Source organism: Gopherus evgoodei, chromosome 2, assembly GCF_007399415.2.
Source record: "Gopherus evgoodei ecotype Sinaloan lineage chromosome 2, rGopEvg1_v1.p, whole genome shotgun sequence".
Taxonomy (NCBI): domain Eukaryota; kingdom Metazoa; phylum Chordata; order Testudines; family Testudinidae; genus Gopherus; species Gopherus evgoodei.
The window spans coordinates 125,179,382-125,204,455 of NC_044323.1; the positions used below are offsets into that span (position 1 = coordinate 125,179,382).

At 42.5% G+C, this 25,074-nt stretch overlaps 1 protein-coding gene across 5 annotated transcripts in view; it reads left to right on the forward strand.

The window, feature by feature from the left end:
* The window catches only part of LPCAT1 (lysophosphatidylcholine acyltransferase 1), a 200,921-nt gene that overhangs the window by 35,747 nt on the left and 140,100 nt on the right, over nt 1-25,074 (forward strand). For 3 of the 5 annotated variants that reach the window (XM_030551642.1, XM_030551641.1, XM_030551643.1), the window contains exons 2-3: nt 15,896-16,038; nt 17,083-17,297. In XM_030551642.1, the coding sequence (XP_030407502.1) occupies nt 15,896-16,038; nt 17,083-17,297 (358 nt within the window). Of the gene's footprint in view, nt 1-5,022; nt 5,055-15,242; nt 15,361-15,895; nt 16,039-17,082; nt 17,298-25,074 lie in introns of those variants that run through there. The other 2 variants (XM_030551645.1, XM_030551644.1) reach the window with 2 other exon arrangements.

Here is a 25,074-nt window from a genome sequence, read left to right on the forward strand (position 1 = left end):
CTTTCTGCTACAGCTAGGGTGACCAGATGAGAGGGAGAAAATATCAGGACACATTGGGGGGAGAGGGTCTGCCAGCAGAGCATAAAAAAAAAAAGCCGAGTGCCGCTGGTGGAGCAGCAATAAATAAATAAGGCAAGTGTTCCCGGTGGAATGAAATATCGGGACAAATTGTGTCCTGACCAAAGATCAGTCGGAACGTGGTCCTAAATATTGGGACGGTCCTGATTTTATCAGGACGTCTGGTCATCTTAGCTACAGGTGATATACTGTGGCTATGTAATAATAAGTGGAGATATACCTATCTCCTAGAACTGGAAGGGACCTTGAAAGGTCATCAAGTCCAGCCCTCTGCCTTCACTAGAAGGACCAAGTACTGATTTTTCCCCCAGATCCCTAAGTGGCCCCCTCAAGGATTGAACTCACAACCCTGGGTTTAGCAGGCCAATGCTCAAACCACTGAGCTATCCTTCCCCCATGTGATATACATGATGTGACTGAAACATGATCATTGGCAGATAATTAAAATAAAATATCCAGTTTACTGTACCCAATGCGGCATGTATGAATACGTGCCCTATAGGCAGGTGGTGTCTGTGTGCATTCGGCACAAGGAGCTCCTGGCCCTTAGAGACCATGTACAGGCTTTGGAGTCCAGAGTGGCTGAACTGGAGGAGCTAATGGAGACAGATAAATAGATGAGACTTTCCAGGACACAGTAGAACGGTCACACCCCTGGTCTGACAGCATCTGTGCTGACAGCATCTGTGCTGTTGAGGAGGATGAAAGTCTCAGGGAAGGAGAACATCCAACTGGAGCAGAGGGAAACGATCCTATAGTTGAGACCCTCCTTCCAGATGGGTGAGTGGGTGAAGCACTAGAATGGGTTACCTAGGGAGGTGGTGGAATCTCCTTTCTTAGAGGTTTTAAGGTCAGGCTTGACGAAGCCCTGGATGGAATGATTTAGTTGGGGATTGGCCCTGCTTTGAGCAGAGGATTGGACTAGATGACCTCCTGAGGTCCCTTCCAACCCTGATAGTCTATGATTCTATGACTGTGTGGTATCCTCTCGCACTGAGGATACCTCTGCGAGGGAGGGAACTCCAGTTATTAGGAAGAGGCGGGTACTAGCAATGGGTGATTTGATCATTAGAAACAGATAGCTGGGTTTGCGATGACAAGGAGAATTGCATGGGGACTTGCCTGCCTGATGCGAAGATAGCAGCTCTCTCGAGACATCTAGATAGACTTAGGTGTAGTGCTGGGGAGGAGCCGGTGGTTGTGGTACATGTAGGTACCACTGACATAGGAAAGGAGAGGAGAGAGGTCTTAGAGGCCAAATTTAGGCTGTTATGTAAGAGATTAAAGTCCAGGACTTCCATGGTAGCATTTTCTGAAATGCTTCCAGTTCCATGCTCAGGGCCAGGAAGACAGGCTGAACTTCAGGGTCTCAATGTGTGGACAAGACGATGGTGTAGGGATGAGAGGCTTAGATTTATTAGGAACTGGGGAAACTTTTGGGAAGGGGGGAGTCTATACAGGAAGTATGGGCTCCACATAAACCAAAATGGAACCAAATTGCTAGCACTTAAAATTAAAAAGGTCATAGAACAATTTTAAAACTAAGGGCTGGGGGTAACCCAACAGATGCAGAGGAACATGTGGTTGAACAGAGACAGCCCTTAGGGGAGGATCTATGAATGGAGATTCTGTATGTCCTAGTAAGGCGGAGAGGATGGAAGATAATAAAATATGGGTAGGATCTGATGAAAAACAGTCAAATGAAAAAAAGTCATATTCAATTACATCATGTAATGGCAAACGGCTAAATAGTGGCGAGTTTTTTAAAGTGTTTATATGCCAATGCTAGAAGTCTAAATAATAAGGTAGGTGACTTGAGTTACTTGTATTAAATGAGGATATTGATATAATAGTCTTCACAGAAACTTGGTGGAAGGAGGATAATCAATGGGACACAATAATACCAGGATACAAAATATATCCAAAGGACAGAAATGTACGTGTTGGTGTGGAAGTGGCACTATATATGAAAGAAAGTGTAGAATCAAATGAAGTAAAAACCTTAAATGAACCAAACTTTACCATAGAATCTCTATGGATAGCAATTAGAATAGAGCAGTAGGGATGTATTACTGACCTCATGACCAGGATGGTGATAGTGACTGTGAAATACTTAGAAAGACTGTTAAAATAAAAAACTAAGTAATAATGGGGGATTTCAACTATCCCCACATGGACTGGATATATGTCACCTCAGGATGGCATGCAGAGAGAAAGTTGCTGGACACCTTAAATGGCTGCTTCTTAGAGCAATTAGTCTTGCAACCCAAAAGACTAAATCAAGAATTGCCTTTCCTCTTAAGTGTAGCACAGAATCTGATCCAAGAGGTGCATATAGCTGAACCCCTCAGTAATAGTGACCATAATATAATTAAATTTAACATCCCTGTGGCGGGGAAAACACCGCAGCAGCCCACCACTGTAGCGCTTAATTTCAGAAAGAGTAACTACATGAAAATGAGGAGGTTAGTTAAACAGAAATTAAAAGGTCCAGTGCCAAAAAGTGAAATCCCTGCAAGCTGCTTGGAAACTTTTTAAAGATAACATAATAGAGTCTCAACTTAAATGTGTACTCCAAATTAAAAAATAGTAAGAGAACCAAAAAAGTGCCACCGTGGCTAAAAAACAAAGTAAAAGAAGCAATGAGAGGCAAAAAGGCATCCTTTAAAATGTGGAAGTTAAATCCTTGTGAGGAAAATAGAAAGGAGCATAAGCTCTGGAAAGTGAAGTGTAAAAATATAATTAGAAAGACCAAAAAAGAATTTGAAGAACAGCTAGCCAAAGACTAAAAAAAAATAGCAAAATTTTTTTTTTAATCCATCAGAAGCAGAAAGCCTGGTAAACAACCGGTGGGGCCACTGGACGATCATGATGCTAAAGGAGCACTCAAAGATGATAAGGCCATTGTGGAGAAACTGAAAGAATTCTTTGCATTGGTCTTCACTATTGAGGATGTGAGGGAGATTCCCAAATCTGAGCCATTCTTCTCGGGTGACAGATCTGAGGAATTGTCCCAAACTGAGGTGCCATTAGAGGAGGTTTGGGAACAAATTGATAAACTAAACAGTAATAAGTCTCCAGGACTTGATGATATTCACCCAAGAGTTCTAAAGGACCTCAAATGTGAAATTGCAGGACTGCTAACTATCAACTGTAACCTATCATTTAAATCAGCTTCTGTACCAAATGACTAGAGGATAGCTAATGTAATGTCAATTTTTAGAAAGAACTCTAGAGGTGATCCTGGCAATTACAGGCCCATAAGCCTGATTTCAATACCAGGCAAACCATTTGAAACTATACAGAAGAACAGAATTATCAGACAAATAGATTAACATGATTTGTTGAGGGAAGAGTCAACGTGGTTTTTGTACAGGGAAATCATGCCTCACAATATACTAGAATTCTTTGAGGATGTCAACAAATATGTGGACAAAGGTGAAGGTCCTTCAGTAAAGGCTTTTAAGCAAAGTAAGCTGTCATGGGATAAGAGAGAAGGTCCTCTATATATCAGTATCTCGTTAAAAGCTAGGAAACAAAGGGTAGGAATTAATGGTCAGTTTTCAGAACAGAGAGAGATAAATAGTGGTGTCCTTCCAGAGTGTGTACTTGGACCAGACCTATTCAACATATTCATAAATGATCTGAAGAAAGGGGGTAAAAGAGTAAGGTGGCAAAATTTGCAGATGATATAAAACTACTCAAGATAATTAAGTCCAAAGCAGACTGCAAAGAGCTACAAAGGCATATCACAAAAATTAATCACGATTAATCACATGATTAAAAAAAGTAATCACAATTAATTGCACTGTTGAACAATAATAGAATGCCATTTATTTAAATATTTTTGGGTGTTGTCTACATTTTCAAATATATTGATTTCAAGTACAACACAGAATACGAAGTGCACAGTGTTCACTTTATATTTTTGATTTTAGTATTTGTACTGTAAAAATTATAAACCAAAGAAATAGTATTTTTCAGTTCACCTAATACAAGTACTGTAGTGCAATCTCTTTATCATGAAAGTTCAACTTACAAATGTAGAATTATGTACAAAAAACTTGCATTCAAAAATAAAACAATGTAAAATTTTAGCCCCTGCAAGTCCACTCAGTCCTACTTCTTGTTCAGTCAATTGCTCAGACAAACAAGTTTGTTTACTTTTGCAGGAGGTAATGCTGCCCGCTTCTTGTTTACAGTGTCACCTGAAGGTGAGAACAGGCATTCTCATGGCACTGTTGTTGTCGATGTCACACGATATTTACATGTCAGATGCGCTAAAGATTCATATGTCCCTTCATGCTTCAATCACCGTTCCAGTGGACATGAGTCCATGCTGATAACGGGTGCTGCTCAAGAATGATCCGTAGCAGTGCGAACCAACACATGTTCATTTTCATAATCAGAGTCAGATGCCACCAGTAGAAGGTTGTTTTTCTTCTTTTTTTTTTTGTTTTGTTCAGGTTTTGGTAGTTTCTGCATCAATGTTGCTCTTTTAAGACTTCTGAAAGCATGCTCCACACTTCGTCCCTCTGAGATTTTGCAAGGCACTTCAGATTCTTAAACCTTGGGTCTAGTGCTGTAGCTGTCTTTAGAAATCTCACATTGGTACCTTCTTTGCATTTTGTCAGCTCTGCAGTGAAAGTGTTCTTAAAATGAACAACATCTGCTGGGTCATCATCCGAGACTACTATAATATGAAATATATGTTAGAATGCGGGACGAAGGTTTCTAACCATTAGAGGAGCGAAGTTCTGGAACAGCCTTCCAAGGGGAGTAGTGGGGGCAAAAGACATATCTGGCTTTAAGACTAAGCTTGATAAGTTTATGGAGTTGATGGTATGATGGGATAGCCCAATTTTGGCAATTAATTTGGCAATTGATCTTTGATTATCAGCAGGTAAGTATGCCCAGTGGTCTGTGATGGGATGGAATCTGAATTACTACAGAGAATTCTTCCTGGATACTGGCTGGTGAGTCTTGCCCACATGCTCAGGGTTTAACTGATCGCCCTATTTGGGGTTGGGAAAGAATTTTTCTCCAGGGCAGAGTGGCAGAGGCCCTGGAGGTTTTTCGCCTTGCAATGCCAGCGTTGCAATGCCAGCTACAAAAGTGCCACGCAAATGGATGTTTTCACTTTCTGGTGACATAAATAAGAAGAGGGCAGCATTATCTCTTGTAAATGTAAACAGACCTGCTTGTTTTAGTGATTGAGTGAACAAGAAGCAGGACTGAGTGGACTTGTCAGCTCTGACATTTTACACTGTTCTGTTTTTGAGTGCAGTTATGTAACAAAAAAAAGTACATTTTTAAGTTACATTTTCGTGACAAAGGTTGCACTACAGTACTTGTATAAAGTGAATTGAAAAGTACTATTTCTTTTATCATTTTTACAGTGCAAATATTTGTAATAAAAAATTATATACTTTCAGTTATAGCACAGAATACAATATATATGCAAATATAGAAAACTCTCCAAAATATTTAAGAAATTTCTTTTGGTATTCATTTGTTTAACTGCACAATTAAAAGTGTGATTAATCATGATTAATTTTTTTAGTTACTTGCATGAGTTAACTGTGATTAATCGACAGCCCTAATTTTAATTAAATCTGGGAGAAGAATACTAATTAATGTCTACCAGAATTACACTGCTGTACAGCCAAAATGCTTCTGAAATAAATGTAGTCCAACGTTACTAATTCTGGGTTACTGAGAACGAAAATGATGCTTAAAATTGTTGATTGGCTCTAGTTTTCAAGATATGCTATTGGGTCAATATATACGACCCTTGACTTGGGAATGGTGGAGGATAAGTGAGTTATAAAGGGACGGAATCTCAATTTAAACCAGAAATGACTAAAATACATCTTTGACTGGATCTATGAATAAATCTATGACTGGGTTTGGACAGTACTTGCTTTTTAGGCAAAACAATGAATGATGCAATCTGAAGCTGGTATTGCATCATACATGATATGAATTGCATCATGTTATTCCTGGAAGTCATGGATGATGCAATCATAACGGAGTTTACATCACTCTGCTGAACAAATTGCCCTATATCAGCTCTAGAAATCATACAGTGTCATGCTCTCTTATTTGTCAGTGTTTGATTTTGCAAAGGGACACATTTCTGTTTAGCCAAAGTGAGCAGAGATGCCTCGTACTTGTGTGAACAGTGCAGATAACTTCTGCTACGTTTGTGGTGAAGTGACTTTTGCATCACAAAAGCGCAGTCTAATCACTGTGGTTAAGAAAGCCTATCACTTTTATTTTGGCTGCAAAATTGGAGATCAGGGCAAGAGGTGGGCCCCACACATGTGCTGCAACACTTGTGCAACAAATCTTCGCCAGTGGTTGAACAGGAAAAGGAAATCTATGCCTTTTGCAATGCCAATGATTTGGAGAGAGCCAACAGATCATCCCAGCAATTGTTACTTCTGCATGGTGCCTCCAGTTGGGAAAGGTGTGTCAAAGAAGAAAAAGTGGACTGTGCATTATCCAAACATTCCATCAACTATACGCCCAGTACCCCACGGAGAAGGACTGCCGGTTCCTGATGAACCAGAATCCTTCTCACTTGAATCAGACGAGGAAGAGGAAGAGGATGAAACTTCTGGTCCTGAACCATCAATGTCACAGGACCCATATTTTCTCCCATCCTCCTCCTCTGAAGCACACCTCATAACACATGGTGAACTGAATGACCTTGTCAGGGATTTGGAACTACCCAAGAGTAAGGCAGAGCTGCTGGGCTCCAGACTACAGCAGTGGAATCCCCTGGCAGGCTATCAGGGCAAATGGAGCCCATCAGTGCTTGCAGACTATTGCTGGACAGTGACAAGAGATGCTCCATTTAATGAATACGAGAGACAAGCCAAGAAGCGCTGAGTAGACACTGAATAGGACCAAACTATGTACAGAATAGTTTTTTGCCTTTTGTTTCATAATAAATTTTATTTATATAACCCTTTTGCTGATTTTTAAAGTGTTACATAAACAGGACAGGTGAAATATTATCATGTAAAGCAACCATAAACACATAAAAAGACCTAGGTTTACAATTGATGATTAAAATTCTACTATCTACACAATATACATAGACATAAAATGTAAAAACTTAAATATCTTAGAAACAGTAGCCAATCAGTTGTTTTAATTGTCATATTTGAATTCAGCACATCAAAATACATAATAAATATCACATTTTATCTCTGAAGCAGACGACTTCTCAAAAATTGTAGACCAGTGTTATTTGTGCCAGATAGTTAGCCCTTGCCTGATTGTGCATCTTTGGGTACCAAGTAAAGTGGACCTCTGTAATAGCTTTGCCTCACCTCCTACATATCTTGACACTTTGCATAGAATATTCCAGAAGAACTCTGGAAAATGGTTAACATTTCACTTCCTTCAAAAAAACACCCCCTAAACTCTTTAGTTTGTTTTAAAGAAAAATAAATACTTTTTTTAAAGGGTGCATTCTGAAAGTGTTAAGCATTTAAAAACACAATTCAAATCTAAATTGATGTTCTTTGGGCCACTATAAGGCCCAAGGATGTCTGACTAAAGATTATTTTAGTGCTAGATCTCAAGTTTCTATGCCCTTGCACTAAGGTGTGTGTGTGTGTGTGTGTGTGCGCCTGTGTATATGTGTATATATAAAATGTGTGTGTATATGTTACCAAACTTTAACAGTTGGGGCTGAAATTTCCATGCTGGGTGCCTCAGGCATAGGGCAATTTCAGTAAAAACACTTCAGCCATTATGAGGAATGAGATTAAGGAAAAATATGTTGTTTTGCCCATGTTAAATTTTTTGGCAGGCTTTTCTTTGAAAACTTTTGTGCCCCATGCTTTGGAACAGGAAATAGAAATTTGGCAGTGGTGCTGGCCTTTGTGGCAGGGGTGGTTGTACCAGTTCAATTTGGGTGGATTTTCATCAGTTTATAAACCTTTGAAAAATAGCACTTCATATGTGCTTGGTAGAGATTTGATAGGCTGCATCTAAATTTCCTATGGATTCTGTATGCACTGAGCATTCTCCAGTTTTGGGCTGCAAGAGGTTGAGCAGGTCTTCCTGTGTAATTGCAGGTGTGGGCTGCTGCAGGCCAGTCACCAGAACAAAAAAAGAGCAAAACTCTCTCCTGTGCTCTGATAACCTTTCCTACCCTGTTGGATCCAGGCAGCGTAGCAAAGGAAGCTGCCTGATTCAGATGCAGAGGGGAAATGAGCTACAATGGGGTAAAGACGGCAGTAGATTGGGACAAGGAATGTGTATGGAGGGGAGACAGGGACTTGCAGGACAAGAAAACGGGGGCAGGGGCTGGGAAGGAAAACTGGATGGATATTGGAAACCTGTGGTGGGGTGAAGACTGGAAACCAGCAGGGCTGGGTGGCAGACAGATATAAGGAGCCAGACTGCAGGGAGAAAAGGACTTGTTGACATAGGTGCAGGAACTAGAGGTGCGTGGGTGCTGCCAAACATCCTGGCTTGAAGTGGTTTCCATTATATTCGGGTTTTACAGTTTGATTCAATTGCTGTCAGCACCCCCACTATAAAAACTTGTTCTAGCACCCCTGCTTGTTGGGCAGGGAGATGGAAACAAAGAGCCAGACGCATGGGAAGGAGACCCTGGAATTGGACAAGGAGTCTGTGGAGGGATACTGGGCACGAGAGCTGGTAGTGATAGGGAATATGGCCATGGTGGTGGCAGCTGGAGGCCATGGGCGGGAATTGACAGATAAGAAAAACTGGGAGAGGGGGGAAGTTGGGGCTAGGATCAGACTGGGACTAGGTAGGTGAGGTGAGTGGGATTGAGACGAGCTGGGGATGAGGAAGAAACAGGACTGGGACAGGCAGATTAGAGGGGATAGGGCAGAATGGTCTAGCTTTGGGGAAGTGGCACAAGTCTGTCCACTAGTGAATACTCCCCTCCAGAGCCTGGAATGGAACCCAAGTTCCTGAGTCTCACCAGTGCTCTGCTATCAGCAAATATCTGGGAAACCCACTGGCAAAGTGTGTGACTCATCCCTCCTCTAGTGCTAGTCCACATAGAAGACAACATTCAGCTACTGTCACTTACTCCATTAGGTCAGGTGGTGCAGTAGATCTACAGGTTCAAACTCTACTGATGACCCAGATGGATGTCAGTATGATGCCAATCGATGGAATTTGTTTTTTCAGTTTGAGGGAAAAGTGCTATGTAATGCTCAGTATTCTAATATTCTGGTTCTTTCAATCTCAAATTTGTCACCGAGAATTAGTTGATACCTTTTACCTTAATATCTCAGTGCCTCTGTTTCCTGTTGTGAGAATGGAAATTCTACCCCCTCATCTCACAGTGTTGTTGTGAAAATACATTATTTGTGAATCACTCATACTGTATTGATGAGAGCCATAGAAAAGCCCATGAATCAATAATTCGTCAGAGCAGGATTTGAATAATGTGCAGTAAATAAGGCCTAGAGCCACAACAATAATGGTAAAATATATTGTTCGTTAAATACACACTGTCCATTCTATGCACAGAATGAGGCAGGGGCCCTGTGGAAAAACATAGTATGTGATCATATAATTAAAGACTGTGTCATAATGCATATGCACAAGGGATCGAAATTAATTCTGGAATATTATCATTTTTGAGTGCTTGGCTTTGCAGCCATGATGTATGTGACACTCTATACCAGGCCTGCACAACATGGGGCCCGCGTGGGCTCACTATGCAGCTCGCAGCCAAACGGCGGCGTGGGGCTGTTGGGTTCGCCCAGGGCCGGTGCAACCATCTGGGATTTTTCCCCCCTCTGCTCCCTTCCCCTCACGCAGAGTGCGGCATGGCTGATTGGGCACCTGGGTCTGATTTAGCTGCTCCCATTAGTCTCCAACAGGCAGAGTCCCTCCCCTGTACGCCCCCTTCTCCTCCCTCAGCATCATGTCACAGCACTCTGCAGGGAAGGGGTTGTGTGCTCGGCAGCTTGTTTGGTTGGCTTCACGTGGAGCCAGCAGCTTGGAGCAGTGTGGTGATAACGGGAGTGTCGAGGGGCAGTCAGGGAGCAGGAGGGTTGGATGGGTTGGGAGTTCTGGGGGTATGTCAGGGCGTAGGGGTGTGGATAGGGATCAAAGCAGTCAGAGGACAGAGCGGGGGCAGGGTTGGATAGGTTGGGAGTACTGGAGGGGCTTTCAGGAAGCAGGGGGAGGGTTGGATGGGTCGAAAGTTTGGTGGAGGTGGTCTGTCTGGGGGCAGGGAGTGGTTGGATGGGACGTAGGAATCCCAGGGGTCTGTCTGGGGGCGGGGGTGTGGATAAGGGTTGGGGCAGCCAGGGGACAGGTAGGGTCCTAGTGGGGCAGTTAGGGTGGGTGGGGGATCTCAAGAGGGGGCAGTCAGGGGACAAGGACAGGGGGGGGTTGGGGGCTTTGAGGAGGGTGGGAAGTGGGAGAGAGTGGATGGGGCGGGGCTCTCACCTCATCCTCTTTTTTGATTGTTGAAATATGGTAACCCTAAAAAAGTGGTGCCCTGGCTTGGCAGGGAGGAGCCGCCTTCTGGAGGGGAGTTCAGGGTGTGTGTGTGGGAAAATCTGGTCTGGGGTGCAGTCACTGGGCACGGCTGGCCTCTGGGATCTATAAAGGCTTGGGATTTGCCCCTCAATGAACCGATGTGTGGGGGGTTGAGGGGTGCAAGGTGGAAGTTTCGCCTAGGACGCAAAATATCCTTGCACTGGCCCTGGATTTGCCTCCTGCCTTCGGAGGGGAGAGGGTGTAACCTCACAGCCCCGCGCACGTGTCGCGTGCCAACCGCCCTAACGGCCAGAAGCACACATGTCTCCATCTCTGTCTCCGTCTCCTGCTCCCCCAGCCTGGCATACAGCGGGTACATCACTTCCAGGGCTTGCTGAGGCGGGAAGCGCTGGGCAGGAGGCAGAGCCGGTAAGTGCTGAGTAAGGGGAGGGTTGCCCAGCCTTGGCTTTAGCTGCAGCTCGGGGAGGGGCAGAGGGGGACTCGGCCAAGACCCCCCCAAAATTCCCCCTTTGGTTTGGGGTGGGGCGGCTACTGCGCTGGTTGCTCCCAGAGTGGCCTCTGTAGCGTTGGGGGGGTTGAACTGTCTGTGGGCAGCCAGGATATCCCCAGGGGAGGTGTGTGTGTGTGTGTGTGTGTTTTGCACCTGCCCTGCCCCAACTGCTGCCCCCTTCGCTGGTCCAGGGACCATCCCCCTTCCCGGCCCCTATCACACGGCTCCCACCCCGCAGGGCTCCCTGTGTTTGTCTGTTGGACAGTCACATCCAGTCCCTTCACACTGTCCCCCTTTTCCCTTCCTTCATTCATAGCCCCAGAAAATCCCTTCAAACTGTCCCCCCTTTTCCCCTCCCCTTATTTCATAAGGGATGACAAACTGAGCTGGTGGGTGGTGCTGGGTGTGTGTATGTTATGTTTCGAGGGAGCTGGGGGGGTGTTTTGGCAGCGCTGAGGGGGTTCGGCCCTCAGCTGTTTTCTTTGGAGTAATATGGCCCTCGCCACTTTACGAGTTGTGCAGGCCTGCTCTATACCTTGGGAGAGTTCCCTGTACCCCTCGTATGCCTGATCTATATATAATTGTGCTATTACATATAAAGCATGCCATGTGAGGTATCATAGAATATCAAGGTTGGAAGGGATCTCAGGAGGTCATCTAGTCATTTAGTCCAACCCTCTGCTCAAAACAGGACCAATCCCCAACTAAATCATCCCAGCCAGGGCTTTGTCAAGCCTGAACTTAGAAACCTCTAAGGAAGATGGTGGTGTAATCTCCTTAGATAACCCATTCCAATGCTTCACCACCCTCCGAGTGAAAAAGTTTTTCCTAATATCCAACCTAAACCTCCACCACTGCAACTTGAGACCTTGTTCTGTCATCTGCTGCCACTGAGAACAGTCTAGGTCCATCCTCTTTGGAACCCCCTTTCAGGTAGTTGAAAGCAGCTATCAAATCCCCCCTCATTCTTCTCTTCTGCAGACTAAACAATCCCAGTTCCCTCAGCCTCTCCTCAGAAGTCATGTGCTCCAGCCCCCTAATCATTTTTGTTGCCCTCTGCTGGACTCTTTCCAATTTTTCCATATCCTTTTTGTAGTGTGGGGCCCAAAACTGAACACAGTACTCCAGATGAGGCCTCACCAATGTCGAATAGAGGGGAATGATTAAGTCCCTCGATCTGCTGGTAATGCCCCTACTTATACAGCCCAAAAGGCCGTTAACCTTCTTGGCAACAAGGGCACACTGTTGACTCATATCCAGCTTCTCGTCCACTGTAACCCCTAGGTCCTTTTCTGCAGCACTGCTGCCTAGCCATTCGGTCCCTAGTCTGTAACAGTGCATGGGATTCTTCCATCCTAAGTGCAAGACTCTGCACTTCTCCTTGTTGAACCTCATCAGGTTTCTTTTGCTCCAATCCTCTAATTTGTCTAGGTCCCTCTGTATGTTATCCCTACCCTCCAGCATATCTACCACTCCTCCCAGTTTAGTGTCATCTGCAGACTTCCTGAGAGTGCAGTCCATGCCATCTTCCAGATCATTAATGAAGATATTGAACAAAACCGGCTCCAGGACTGACCCTTGTGGCACTCCGCTTGAAATCAGCTGCCATTGATTTAGATAGATCACTATCCATTAAGCCTGACGATCTAGCCAGCTTTCTATTCACCTTATAGTCCATTCATCCAGCCCATACTTCTTTAACTTCCTGTCAAGAATACTGTGGGAGACCATATCAAAAGCTTTGCTAAAGTCAAGGAATAACACATCCACTGCTTTTCCCTCATCCACAGATCCAGTTATCTCCTCATAGAAGGCAATTAGGTTAGTCAGGCATGACTTGCCCTTGGTGAATCCATGCTGGCTGTTCCTGTTCACTTTCCTCTCCTCAAAGTGCTTCAGAATTGATTCCTTGAGGACCTACTCCTTGATTTTTCCAGGGATTGAGGTGAGGCTGACCAGCCCGTAGTTCCCCAGATCCTCCTTCCTCTCTTTTTTAAAGATAGGCACTGCATTAGCCTTTTTCCAGTCATCCAGGACCTCCCTGGATTGCCATGAGTTTTCAAAGATAATGGCCAAAGGCTCTGCAATCACATCTGCTAACTCCTTTAGCACCCTTGGATGCAATGCATCCAGCCCCATGGACTTGTGCTCGTCCAGCTTTTTTAAATAGTCCTGAACCACTTCTTTCTCTACAGAGAGCTGATCATCACCTGCCCATGCTATGCTGCCCAGTACAATAGTCTGGGAGCTGACTTTGTTCATGAAGACAGAGTGGAAAAGATCATTGACTTTAGCTTTTTCCACATCCTCTGTCACTCAGTTGCCTCTCTCATTCAGTAAGAGGCTCACACTTTCCTTGACTTACTTCTTGTTGCTAACAGGGGAAAGATTATGATCTGCTGAAACTCACTGCTCCATCTAAATATGTATATCAAGTATCAGAGCGGTAGCCGTGTTAGTCTGGATCTGTAAAAGCAGCAAAGAGTCCTGTGGCACCTTATAGACTAACAGATGTATTGGAGCATGAGCTTTCGTGGGATGCATCCGATGAAGTGGGTATTCACCCACGAAAGCTCATGCTCCAATACGTCTGTTAGTCTGTAAGGTGCCACAGGACTCGGCTGCTATTAATGCATATGAAGTTATGAGAACTGTTATATTGATTGTCACTAAAATGTGTTGTGGGTTTGGGAAGTGCCTAGATACTAGCTTCCCAAAGACATTAACCAGGGGGATAACCAATGCCTGGACGGATGTCGAGCAACCGTCAACAGCCATTTTCCAACAAGGGAGCTAGAATGCAATGACTCACTTACATAAGGCTATACTAGGGGAATTGCTCAACCTTGCCATGCCCACCAGACTTGCCTGAACTTCTTTTCTCCAAGCACATGGACAAAGGGTATAAAACAGAACACAATGGCCCCATGCTTTACCTTTTCTCCTCCCCCTATCTATGCTGCAAGCAACAAGGATGCTTAAGAAGACTGAAGACTCCAACAGAGGAGACTGGTCCAGGTTTAAGAGACAAACTTGTATACCAAGGACTGTAAGATCCAGTGGGGTGAGAATATTGCTTGATCTAAATACTGTCTAGCGTTGTCATAATATAATTCCCAATTCTGGACCTTAGCGTCCAAAATATGGGTATTAGCATGAATTCCCCTAAGCTTAATTACCAGCTTAGATCTGATAGGCTGCCACCAATCAGGACTTAGAGTAGAGTGCCTGATCGACTCTAGTCTCCCCCAACAACCTTCCCTGGGGATCCCAAGACCCAAATGCCCTGAGTCTCACGACAAAGGGGAATAAACCATTTCCTTCCCCCTCCCTCCTTCCTCCCCAGCTCCTTCCTGCCCTGGGAACACTAGGAGATCACCTGATTCAACTCCGTGGATCTAACACAAAGAGGAACTTTACCATTCCCTCCCTCAGGCAATACAGACTCAAGCTTCTTTGAGCCTTAACTAGGAGAAAACACTCAAACAGGTCTTAAAGCAAAGCTTTTAATAAAAAAAGAAAGAAAAATAACAGGTTTATCTCTGCACTTTAGATGGTAAAAATGTAACAGGGTCTTTCAACTTATAAACAATAGAAAGAAACTTTCTCCAGCAGAAACACAATTTAAGCTACTTCCAGCAAGTACACATATGCAAATGAAAAAGAAAACAAATTAAAAGACTATGACCTCCTTTTCGACTTACAATTCTGAACAGATAAGAGACTGTAGCAGGGAGATTGGCAGAAACCTGGTTACACCTCTAGCCCCGTCCAGGACTCAGAGAGAACAAAGCCAAGCCCCAAACCCACAAACAAAGGCTTCCCTGCCACGAGATTTTAAACTATCTTGTCTCCTGATTGGTCCTCTGGTCAGGTGTTTGGGGTCCCTGTTTGTTAACCCTTCACAGGTAAGAGAGACATTAACCCTTAACTATCTGTTTATGACAAGTGTGATAAGGGTTAAAGTTCAGACTGCGTGCTTGTATTTTCTGTTCTTTTTCTTATGGTAACCGCTCTGACTTTTTGCCTATCACTTGTAATCACTTAAAATCTGTATTTTGTAATCAATAAATTTATTTTACTGTTTATCTTTTCCAGTGAGTTTACCTGAAGTGCTTGGTAAATCTGCTCAGGTTTACAAATGCTGGTGTATATCCACTTTCCATTGATGAATTGGGGAACCAATTAATAAACTTGCATTACTCAAGAAAGAGTCTTGAACAGTGCAAGACGATATAATCCTGAGATACAAGACTGGGAGCTGGTGGGATTTGGTGTGATTTTACGAGTGGCTCTGAGAGCATTCATGCAATCTAGCTGGGTGTGGGGCTCTACATGCTGTTGTGGCGAGTGATAACAGTGCCTGGAGGGGTTTGCTGCTTGTCACTAGCAAAGCATTGTGAGAGACAGCCTAGGCTGGAGAGTTAAGGGGGCACAATGGTCCCACAGTCCCAGGCTGCACCCCAGGAATCCTATCTCAATGTACTTTTAATGTAACTTTGTGTATGTAATATATCATTATATTTATTTCATATAATGACAAAATATATTTTAATTTTTCAAATAATTGATCCTTTTTGTCTCAAAATGTATTTAATGAAAAAAATAGTTAAGAATTCATCCTTACGCATGGAATTTTTTTTAAAATAACATTCTTTTTAAGTTTTTCAGAATGGTAGCCATGTTAGTTTGTATCAGCAAAAACAATACCTTGTTATTTATTCTTTTAAAGTGTTTCTTAAAATAGTAAACTTTTTTCCATCAGTCTAGATTACATATTAAAATAACAGAATTGTTTGGGTTTTGCAGATTGCCTTCATGACCTTGACTTTGTTCCCCATTCGACTGTTTTTTGCTGCTTTTATGATGTTATTGGCCTGGCCTTTTGCATTCATTGCTTCAATGGGATCTGCTGAGAGAGAACTGGAAAAGCCCCTCTCCTGGTGGCGAAAGTGAGTCACTGCATTCATTGATTTGGTAAAGCATGCGCTGAGGTACACTAAATAGATAACCATTATATAACTTTTCAGCTTCGAGGAGAGAAGTCCTGGAATAACCTGACAGTACTAGACAGTTTTCCTTTTAATAGGGAAAGTTAGCTCTGTGACAAGTGTAAAATCTGTCACTTACACGTTTTTCCCTAATGATAAGTTAAAAATATGTGAATTGACTGAATACATATGTGCATTATCAGTTGCCCTTAGGTTGCAGAGACAGAGGGGGATTTAAGTCAGTTTTGTAAAGCACAATTTGTGCAGTTTCATTTTAATATTCTTTAACTTGCATTTTTTCCATAAATATCTATTTCTCCTTACTGCAAAGAAGGTTTTCTGGAAAGATTAGGAAACCACCAACAGTCATGTAATTTTTAAATTAAGGTCTCTGCTAAAGACAAGATAACACTTTATATAGAAAACATTCTTAATAATCTGAAAAGTCTATACCCAGAGATGGTTTTCTTAGTGGTCAAAGCCAAAATCAGTTAGTGTTAATTGCTTCAAAACTGGGGACTTCTGGGTAAGAAAGATGCCTATAATACTCAGGAATTAAATAAAATATAACTGAACTAGATGCTATTGGTTTGCAAATGGCTTATACGTTTAGAAAATGAGAACAAAATAACTTTATTAAATGTTTCTGGTTCAAAGAAACAGAGGGTTTGGAAAGATTAGATTTTTATTGATAAATGTCAGCAAACATCAATTTCACCATATACACACAAATCAATATAAACATTTCCATTGATAATCAAAATTTGCATGTAAGCAAAGTAAGAAAAGGCTTGATACGAATGGAATAGCAAATGGATAGTAAAACATATTTATTGTCTTAAGGATATTTACTTTGTATATCTTGATGTGATGTTGAAAATTTGTGTTTTAACTGTTTAAAGCTTTAATTTTTTGAATATATACAACACGTTTATTTAAAATCAATTTCTGTAACACTTTTTCATTACTGAAGTAGTGTAACCATTATATCTAAATTATTTACAGAGTAGTGGACTTTTTGCTGAAAGCAATCATGAGAACAATGTGGCTTGCTGGAGGATTCCATTGGATAAATGTAAAGGGCAGACAGGCTTTACCAGCAGAAGCAGCAATATTAACTCTGGCTCCACATTCCTCATACTTCGATGCCATTCCTGTGACCATGACTATGGCTTCCATTGTGATGAAGGCAGAAAGCAAAGATATTCCTGTATGGGGAAGTAAGTTCAGTTAGTCAACATTTTATTTTCCAAGTAAGATTAATAATAAAGTCCTAGAAATGTCATGACTGCATATTAAATTTGGCAGAGCGGGGATGGACCGTAAGCAAAGCAACAAAGTTAAGTTAGAACAAGTGACGAAGTGAAATTTTACAGGACTGTTTTGATTTTTAAATGAGTTAACTGAAAAGTATGACATGGTTGTTCCAAAAGGTAAATGACTGTAGGAAGCAAAACCAAATAATTCCACAGACTCCAGAGGTAAGTCACAACATCCTGAGGGCAGAGTAAGGACTGTAAGAGTAGAGAAAGAGACAACTATTTAAAGTTCTGATATTTAGGGACATTGTAGAACAAGTCCACAAGTCCCAGAATTCCTGTCCTGATTTTTCCACTTGGGGAAGCTGGTCTCGTGAAAGGAAAAGACCCAGATGGAATGGAGGGACACATTTCTTCTGATTGAGATAGGGGAGGCTGATCGTCCCTCCTGCACCAAGGAGGTGGTTCTAGGCAATGAGGTTACAGTTTGAGATGGAGGTATACTGAAGTGGCTTTGGGTTGGTCATTAGAAACATAGATGGTTCTGAGATACCACTTACTTAGCTATCTTGCAAACAGCTAAACAAACTTCTAGTAAGTGTGGGAAGACGCTTGTGGTTGTGGTACATATTAATGACATAAGAAGGTGTAAGAGAGAGGTTGTGGAAGCTGAATTCAGATTGTTAGGAAGATTTAGGGTCAGAGGTCAATGGTTAGAAACATTTCAGAGAAAGCTACTAGTTTCTTGGATGGGTCAGCTGGACAGAGCTCAGCATCTCAATGTACGGATATAAAGACCTATAGAAAGAATGGGTTTAAATTAAACACTGGATGGGGAACACTTTGGCTTAGAGAGAGCCTAGACAAATGAGATGAATTCCACCTTAATCAAGAGGAACCAGACTATTGACAGACATGAATAATAAAGTTTTGGGGACTTGGTTAAACTAGAAGTTGGAGCAGAACTGACAAGTATTGAGCAATCAATCTCATGAAGACATCTGTTAGAGAAGTCAGTGATATGGATGTGTATCTGTATCAAGTAAAGGATAGGCCAGAGAACTACAACAGAACAGGAAACGTCAAGGTCACAGAGCTAAATTCTGTTAAGTCAACTCAGAATATAAAGAGTTTTGTAGAAGTAAACATATGGTTAAAAACAAAAATCTACAAATTTCTGAATACAAATGAATGAAGCCTAAAAGCAAAAATAGTGTCTGAAAGTGGAAGAGGACCTTGCTATAATAGTGATTACTGAAATGTGGTTAAATGACAAAAATCGGTGGGATATAATGTCTGCCTAAATTCCACAAAGGAAGTCTAGATTGTGTTGAATGTGAGAGAGTAACTCTATCTAAAAGATTACATAGTGAGAGAAGTTCTAAGGAGAGGTGATCATGAAGTTGAATCTGTAGGGATACAGAGATTGCAGATAAAATTCAAATTTGACAGATACAAAGTAATGCACACTGACTAATTCAAATCATTTTCTCTATAAACTTCACTGGGTTCTCAATTATCTGTATTGACTTAAGAAAAAGACTGGGAGCGAAATCCTGCACCTGTTGAAGTAAAAGGCTAAATTCCCATTGACTTCCCCAGGGCCAGAATTTAATACCTGAGGATTATTATAGACAGGTCCACGAACACCTCTGCTCAATGTCCAGCAGTTGTCAAAAATCGCTAATGCTAGAATATATAAGAAATTGGATGGAAAAATATGGAAAGCATTATACCATCATGTAAATTAATGGTACATTCTTATTTAGAATACTGCATTTAGTTCTTGTCACCCCCATCTTCACAACAACAGATTTGGAGGGTTTTCGGACATGGTCAATACGACTGATTAGAAATATGGAAAAGAGAAAAGATTGGAACTGTTCACTTTATTATGTGCCACCTATTCATCTCCTCTCTAGTGAATAGTAAAAAAGGAGTTTGATCAGTAACATAGTCACCTTTTATGGTAATGAAAGGTTAAAGAATGTTCAGTAAAATTGAAAGGTAGCAAATTCAAAACTGGTAAAAAGAAATACAACATCTACCATGTCATTAAAGGGACTAAGAGCTTAACAGGATTTAAAAAAGGATTAGACATTTATATGAATAACAAGAATGGCCAATGTTACAATAGCAAGTATTTGAAAAATAAATAAGAGCTTTGAACGGGATGTAAATCCTCAAATTTCAGGGTATAAACTTACTTCTAACCTTTAGGCTTTAGGAGGAAACTTGCCCTGTAGAGTTGCTTCTTCTGAAGGATACTGGAGTAAATGAAGCTACTGGTCTGATTCAGAATGGAAATTCCTGTGTTACTATCTATATTCTTACTTTGGATATGCTTCATATTGGAGTTATGTTGTTTATGATCCACTAAAACTGAGTCCCCTATATTTTTTGGATTGCAGAGTTGATTCTCAGAGATTTTTTTTAATAATCTAAGTACATTACTTTGAAACTAATGAATATGTTGAAAGTCTTAATTATGTGTATTTTATCAGTGCTGTAACCTAGAAATAATTTAGTCTGAAATTTTGTTTTTGGATTCTTATGGCTTTGTAGTATGTGATTTTTAGCAGAAGTTTTATTGCAAACAAATGTCTAGCTTTTATAATTTCGTTGATACTTCACAACTCTGCAGAGCAGTAAGAAGTTATAGATGACTGTCTTAGGAAGGGTGGTCCCCAAATATCTCTTCTGGCTCTGAGTAACCGAATTTTACATAATTAGTAACACCAAAACCAAGTGGTTAACTGTGAAGAATTTCAATTTAAGTATTCCTACTCTTAGGAGGACTTGAACTTCTCACATCCATGGCCAGAATCCTGTGGCAAGCAGTGTATGCTCTGTGCAGAGCTGAATATTGTGTAATACAAAGAAATGTAGCACCATTTCCATCTCATACCTTTAGACAGTATGTGAGGCTTCAACCTTTTATCATTATGGCTGCTTTTAGGCTGGGCACGTTGCTGTAAAATAGGATGTAGGAGGCATTTTTGGAGAAAAGTAGATAAACAAGTTATCTTTCGTAATTTGAATGTGCTGAAACTGAAAAAAAAATGTTTACCAGGATGAAGTTTGAACATTTCACTTTCTAAATTGGAGATCAAAATTTAAATACAATTTGAAAAATTAGTACATTTCTATGGTTTTTATTCCACTACATATAGTTATTATATGTTCCACACATTGTTTAGACAAGCATAATTTAACAGTTCCTACGTATGCCAACACACTCCTTGCATTTACAGGCTGCAGTCTATGCCAGTGTGGCTTTTTCTGCAGCTACAGCATTGTGATATGCACTTTTTGACATATTCACAGGTGGTAATTTCTGTACTGCTGTCAGGTATTGGCTGCATTGACATAAGCTTGGGTATCAGTTCTCCACTGTGTTTGGTCCAACCTATATTCTCCAGTGGGATTGTTGCATTTGCCTGCCTCCAGACCATGGCTTGAAAGTGAGCTCTTTGGATGTAATAGCATGGTGCATGTCTAGTTGGGAACATAGCATCTGGTGATAGATACTTGGAGAAGAATATCACCCATGCTTTGTCACAGTTCTTCCTCATCAGCAAATCTTTTGCTGAAATGGGAAGGATGATCTACAGAGTGAACCAAGTTCCTTAAAGTCCCTGTTTCTCCATGAATATTGTCAAAGCCATTTTCTTGCTGTGCCCAGCAATATGGGAAACTGTATCACAGCCTGTCGGTACATGGAAGAGAGTATTGTTCCATTGTCTGCTTCACAAAATACAGGCAGGAGCTTCATTCAAACAGCATGCACAAGAATGTGCACCAAAAAAACCAAACACAACTTGCTGCAAGGCATTTTGTCAGTGTGCCACTAACAGAAGAACATCAGTTTCTTGCGCTGACATGATGACACAATCAACATCTATATGCATACAAAGCAACAAAGAGTTCTGTGGCACCTTATAGACTAACCAATATATTGGCGCATAAGCTTTCGTGAGTGAATGCCCATTCGTTAGATACATGTGACTGACGAAGTGGGTATTCACCCACGAAAGCTTATACTCCAATACATCTGTTAGTCTGTGAGGTGCCATAGGACTCTTAGTCTGGATCTGTAAAAAGCAACAAACACAGCTACCCCTCTGATATAGGCATACAGTGCAGTATAGTCCTGGTGTCTGCCTCTTCATGGTCAGCTTTGTAACTCACCTGTGTCCACAGTTGGGTTTGATTTAACTGAACTGTCTTCTTTGAACCCTCCGGACATGAAAATTGTTTTGGTATGTGACGCATTGGTATGTGGCTAGGAGTTTTTCAGAGATGAAAGAAGCCAGATCAGCTTTAATTTTGAGATGGGTCAAGTGGTCTGGTGAGCAGTTGAGTGGAACAGATTTGTCTTCAATCATAGTAGCTTCTGTTGCATCATTCCTTTAATAGAATCCTGTCTGTACCTGTCAAAGGTATAGTCCTGCTGAAATGCTGTCCAGAATGATGAACTCACTCAACAAAAATGTTTGCAAGGTCTCCAATGATTGTATACTGAAGAGGTTTTTCTAGTGCCACTTCATGTGCTTGGCTAACCATCACCAGAGAGAATGTACTGTCAAGAGTTATCTCACAAGGAGAAGGATGTCTCTGGTTAAAATGTCTATCATAACAGGCTTATTTCTAACTTTAGACACTTGTTTACCTCGGCAAGAGTAAATTGAACTACCATTAGCTCAGGACACAATTTTTTGAGCAAATCCACTGTCATTATAGGCAGTAACTATGCACTTAATATCAGAAGATCAGCCTTTATTGTGACTACCTTGTCTTTGCTTTTCATTTCCTTTCCAGCTGCATAGAGGGAGGAAGATGTCAGAGCCCTTGTCCTTTTCAGTGGGTCATGGAATTTGGTATGGGCACTTGCTTCCTATGGTGTCATGAGCCTTTCCTGAACAAAAATATTAAGGGCATGTCTACACTACAAAATTAGGTCGATTTTATAGAAGTCTATCTTTAGCATCCGATTTTATACAGTTGATCGTGCATGTCCCCACTAAGCGCCTTAGGTTGTCAGAGTGTCTCCTCAATACTGTGGCTAGCGTCAACTCCCGGAGTGGTGCACTGTGAGTAGCTATCCCACAGTCCCCTTAGCCCATTAGAATTCTGAGTTAAGCCCTCAGTGCCTGATGGGGCAAAAACATTATCATGGGTGGTTTTGAGTACATGTCGTCAGTCTCCGTTCCCCCCTCCCTCCTTGAAAGCAATGGCAAACAATCACTTTGTGCCTTTTTCCCTGGGTTATCCATGCACTGTACACTGTTTTTGTGAGCATTGCAAACACCCCATGCATTATCCTGCAGTATGTGCAGAGTCTAGCTAGCAGCCGCCAGCATGAGGAAGATTGTGAGGAGGACATGGACACAGACATTCCTGAAAGCACAGGATGTGGCATTTGGGATATCATGGCAGCATTAGGGCATGTTGATACAGTGGAATGCCGATTCTGGGGCCAGCAAACAAGCACAGACTGGTGGGACCGCATAATGTTGCCGGTATGGAATGATTCCCACTGGCTGCGAAACTTTCACATGTGTAAGGACACTTTCATGGAACTGTGTGAGTTGCTTTCTCCTGTTGTGAAGTGCAGGAATACCAAGATGAGACCTGCCCTGACAGTTGAGAAGCGAGTGGCGATAGCCCTGTGAAGCTTGCAACGTCTGACTGCTCCTGGTCAATTGGGAATCAATTCAGAGTGGGCAAATCTACTGTGGCGGCTGCTGTGATCCAAGTAGCCAGGGCAATCAATAATCTTCTGCTAAGAAGTGTAGCGACTCTGGGAAATGTGCAGGGCATAGTGGATGGCTTTGCTGCAATGGGGTTCCCTAACTGTGGTGGGGCAATAGACAGACCGCATGTCCCTATCTTGGCACCGGACCACCTTGCCAAAGAGTACATAAACTGCAGGGGGTACTTCTTAATGGTGTTGCAAGCACTTGTAGATCATTAGGGCCATTTCACTGATGGCTGTTCGGAAAGCTGCAAGAAGGGACTTTCTTCCCAGACTGGAAAATTACCACTGGGGATGTTGAAATGCCTATAGTTATCCTTGGGGACCCAGCCTACCCCTTGCTCTCATGGCTCATGAAGCCGCACACAAGCAGCCTGGACAGCAGTAAGGAGCAGTTCAACTGTAGGCTGAGCAAGTGCAGAATGGTGGTAGAATGTGCCGTTGGGAGTTAAAAAGGGTGCTGGTTCAGTTTCCTGAGTAGGTTAAACCTCAGCGAAAGCAATATTCCCATTGTTATTGCTGCTTGCTGTGTATTCCATAATATCTGTGTGAGTAAGGGGGAGATGTTTATGGCAGGGTGGGAGGTTGAGGCAGATCGCCTGGTGGCCAATTTTGAACAGCCAGACACCAGGGCAATTAGAAGAGCACACTGAGGCGCACTGTGCATCAGAAATGCTTTGAAAAACAGTTTCATGACTGACCAGTCTGTGGTGTGACAGTTGTGTGTGTTTGTCCTTGATGCAAAGCCGCCCTCTTTGGTGAACATACTTCCCTGTAAGGCAATCCCCATCCTTCCTTCGACCACAGCTGGCACAGGAAATAAAGTCCCTATTGTTCTGAATCAATTCATTCTTTATTTATTAAAAAAAACTTGATCACTGGCAATGCTGACTAGTCAAAAGAAGCCCTGGTGTACAAAGGGTTTGATAACAGGGTGGGGTCAGGGAGGAGGGAAGGACAAGGCCATATTGCTTATTGTAGCCACACTACAAATGACAGCCTTCTGTTGCTTGGACCATCCCCTGGAGTTGAGTGGCAGGGTGCGTGGAGCCCCTGCCCCCACATTCTTGGGTGTCTGGGTGACGAGGATATGGAACTTGGTGAGGAGGGCAGGTGGTTGCACAGTGGCTGCAGTGGGGGTCTGTAGTCTAGTTGCCTTTCCTGCAGTTCCACCAGATGCCTCATCATGTCCGTTTGTTCCCTCTTTAGCCCCAGCGTCTCCTCCTGAGTGTTACGATCATGCTCACTGTAAGCTTTCCTGGCCTCTGCCACCGAATGCCTCTATGCATTCAGCTGTGCCCTATCAGTGCAGGAGGATTGCATGAGCTCTGAAAACGTTATTGCGAGTGTGTTTTTTATCGCCTTCTAATCTGCGATAACCTCAGGGATGGAGTTGATGCGGGGAGCATAGAAACATTTGTGGCTGCAGGGGGAAAAAAGGGAGAATAGACGTTAAAGAAGATCAAAAGGGAGACTTCCACAGTGAATTAAGCAATTCACAGCAGACAGCACCTGTGTTTTAGGTACAAGGTCGCATGTTGCCTTTTATATTGAGCGTCTGCTGGTATGGTGACACATGGCTGGGCCACAGAAATTGGTTTGCCGGCAGCCATGGTAAGCAAAAGAGTATGTGGGGTTGGCTTCTTCCGTGTTCATAACACATGGAAATCTTTTCAAACTGCAGCGCCCTCCTTTCCCATAGCAACCAATGCCGGTTGTGTTGGCCGTTTAAAAGGAGGGGGCTGTGGTTGCCATTTAAAAAGAAGGGCTGCGGTTTTGGAGTGGATGTACAAAACACCTCTCCCTCCCAGCATGGCTGTTTTCCGGGATGATCCCTTTTAGCAAAGCGCAAACAGCCCAGAATGCTCGGGGTCTAATGTGTCAGGGATCACTAAACACAGGGAATTACTGTTCCCTTACAAAACTTCCCCTATTTCAGTCAGGTGGCCATGAATGATATCTCTATCCTGAGGCTGACAC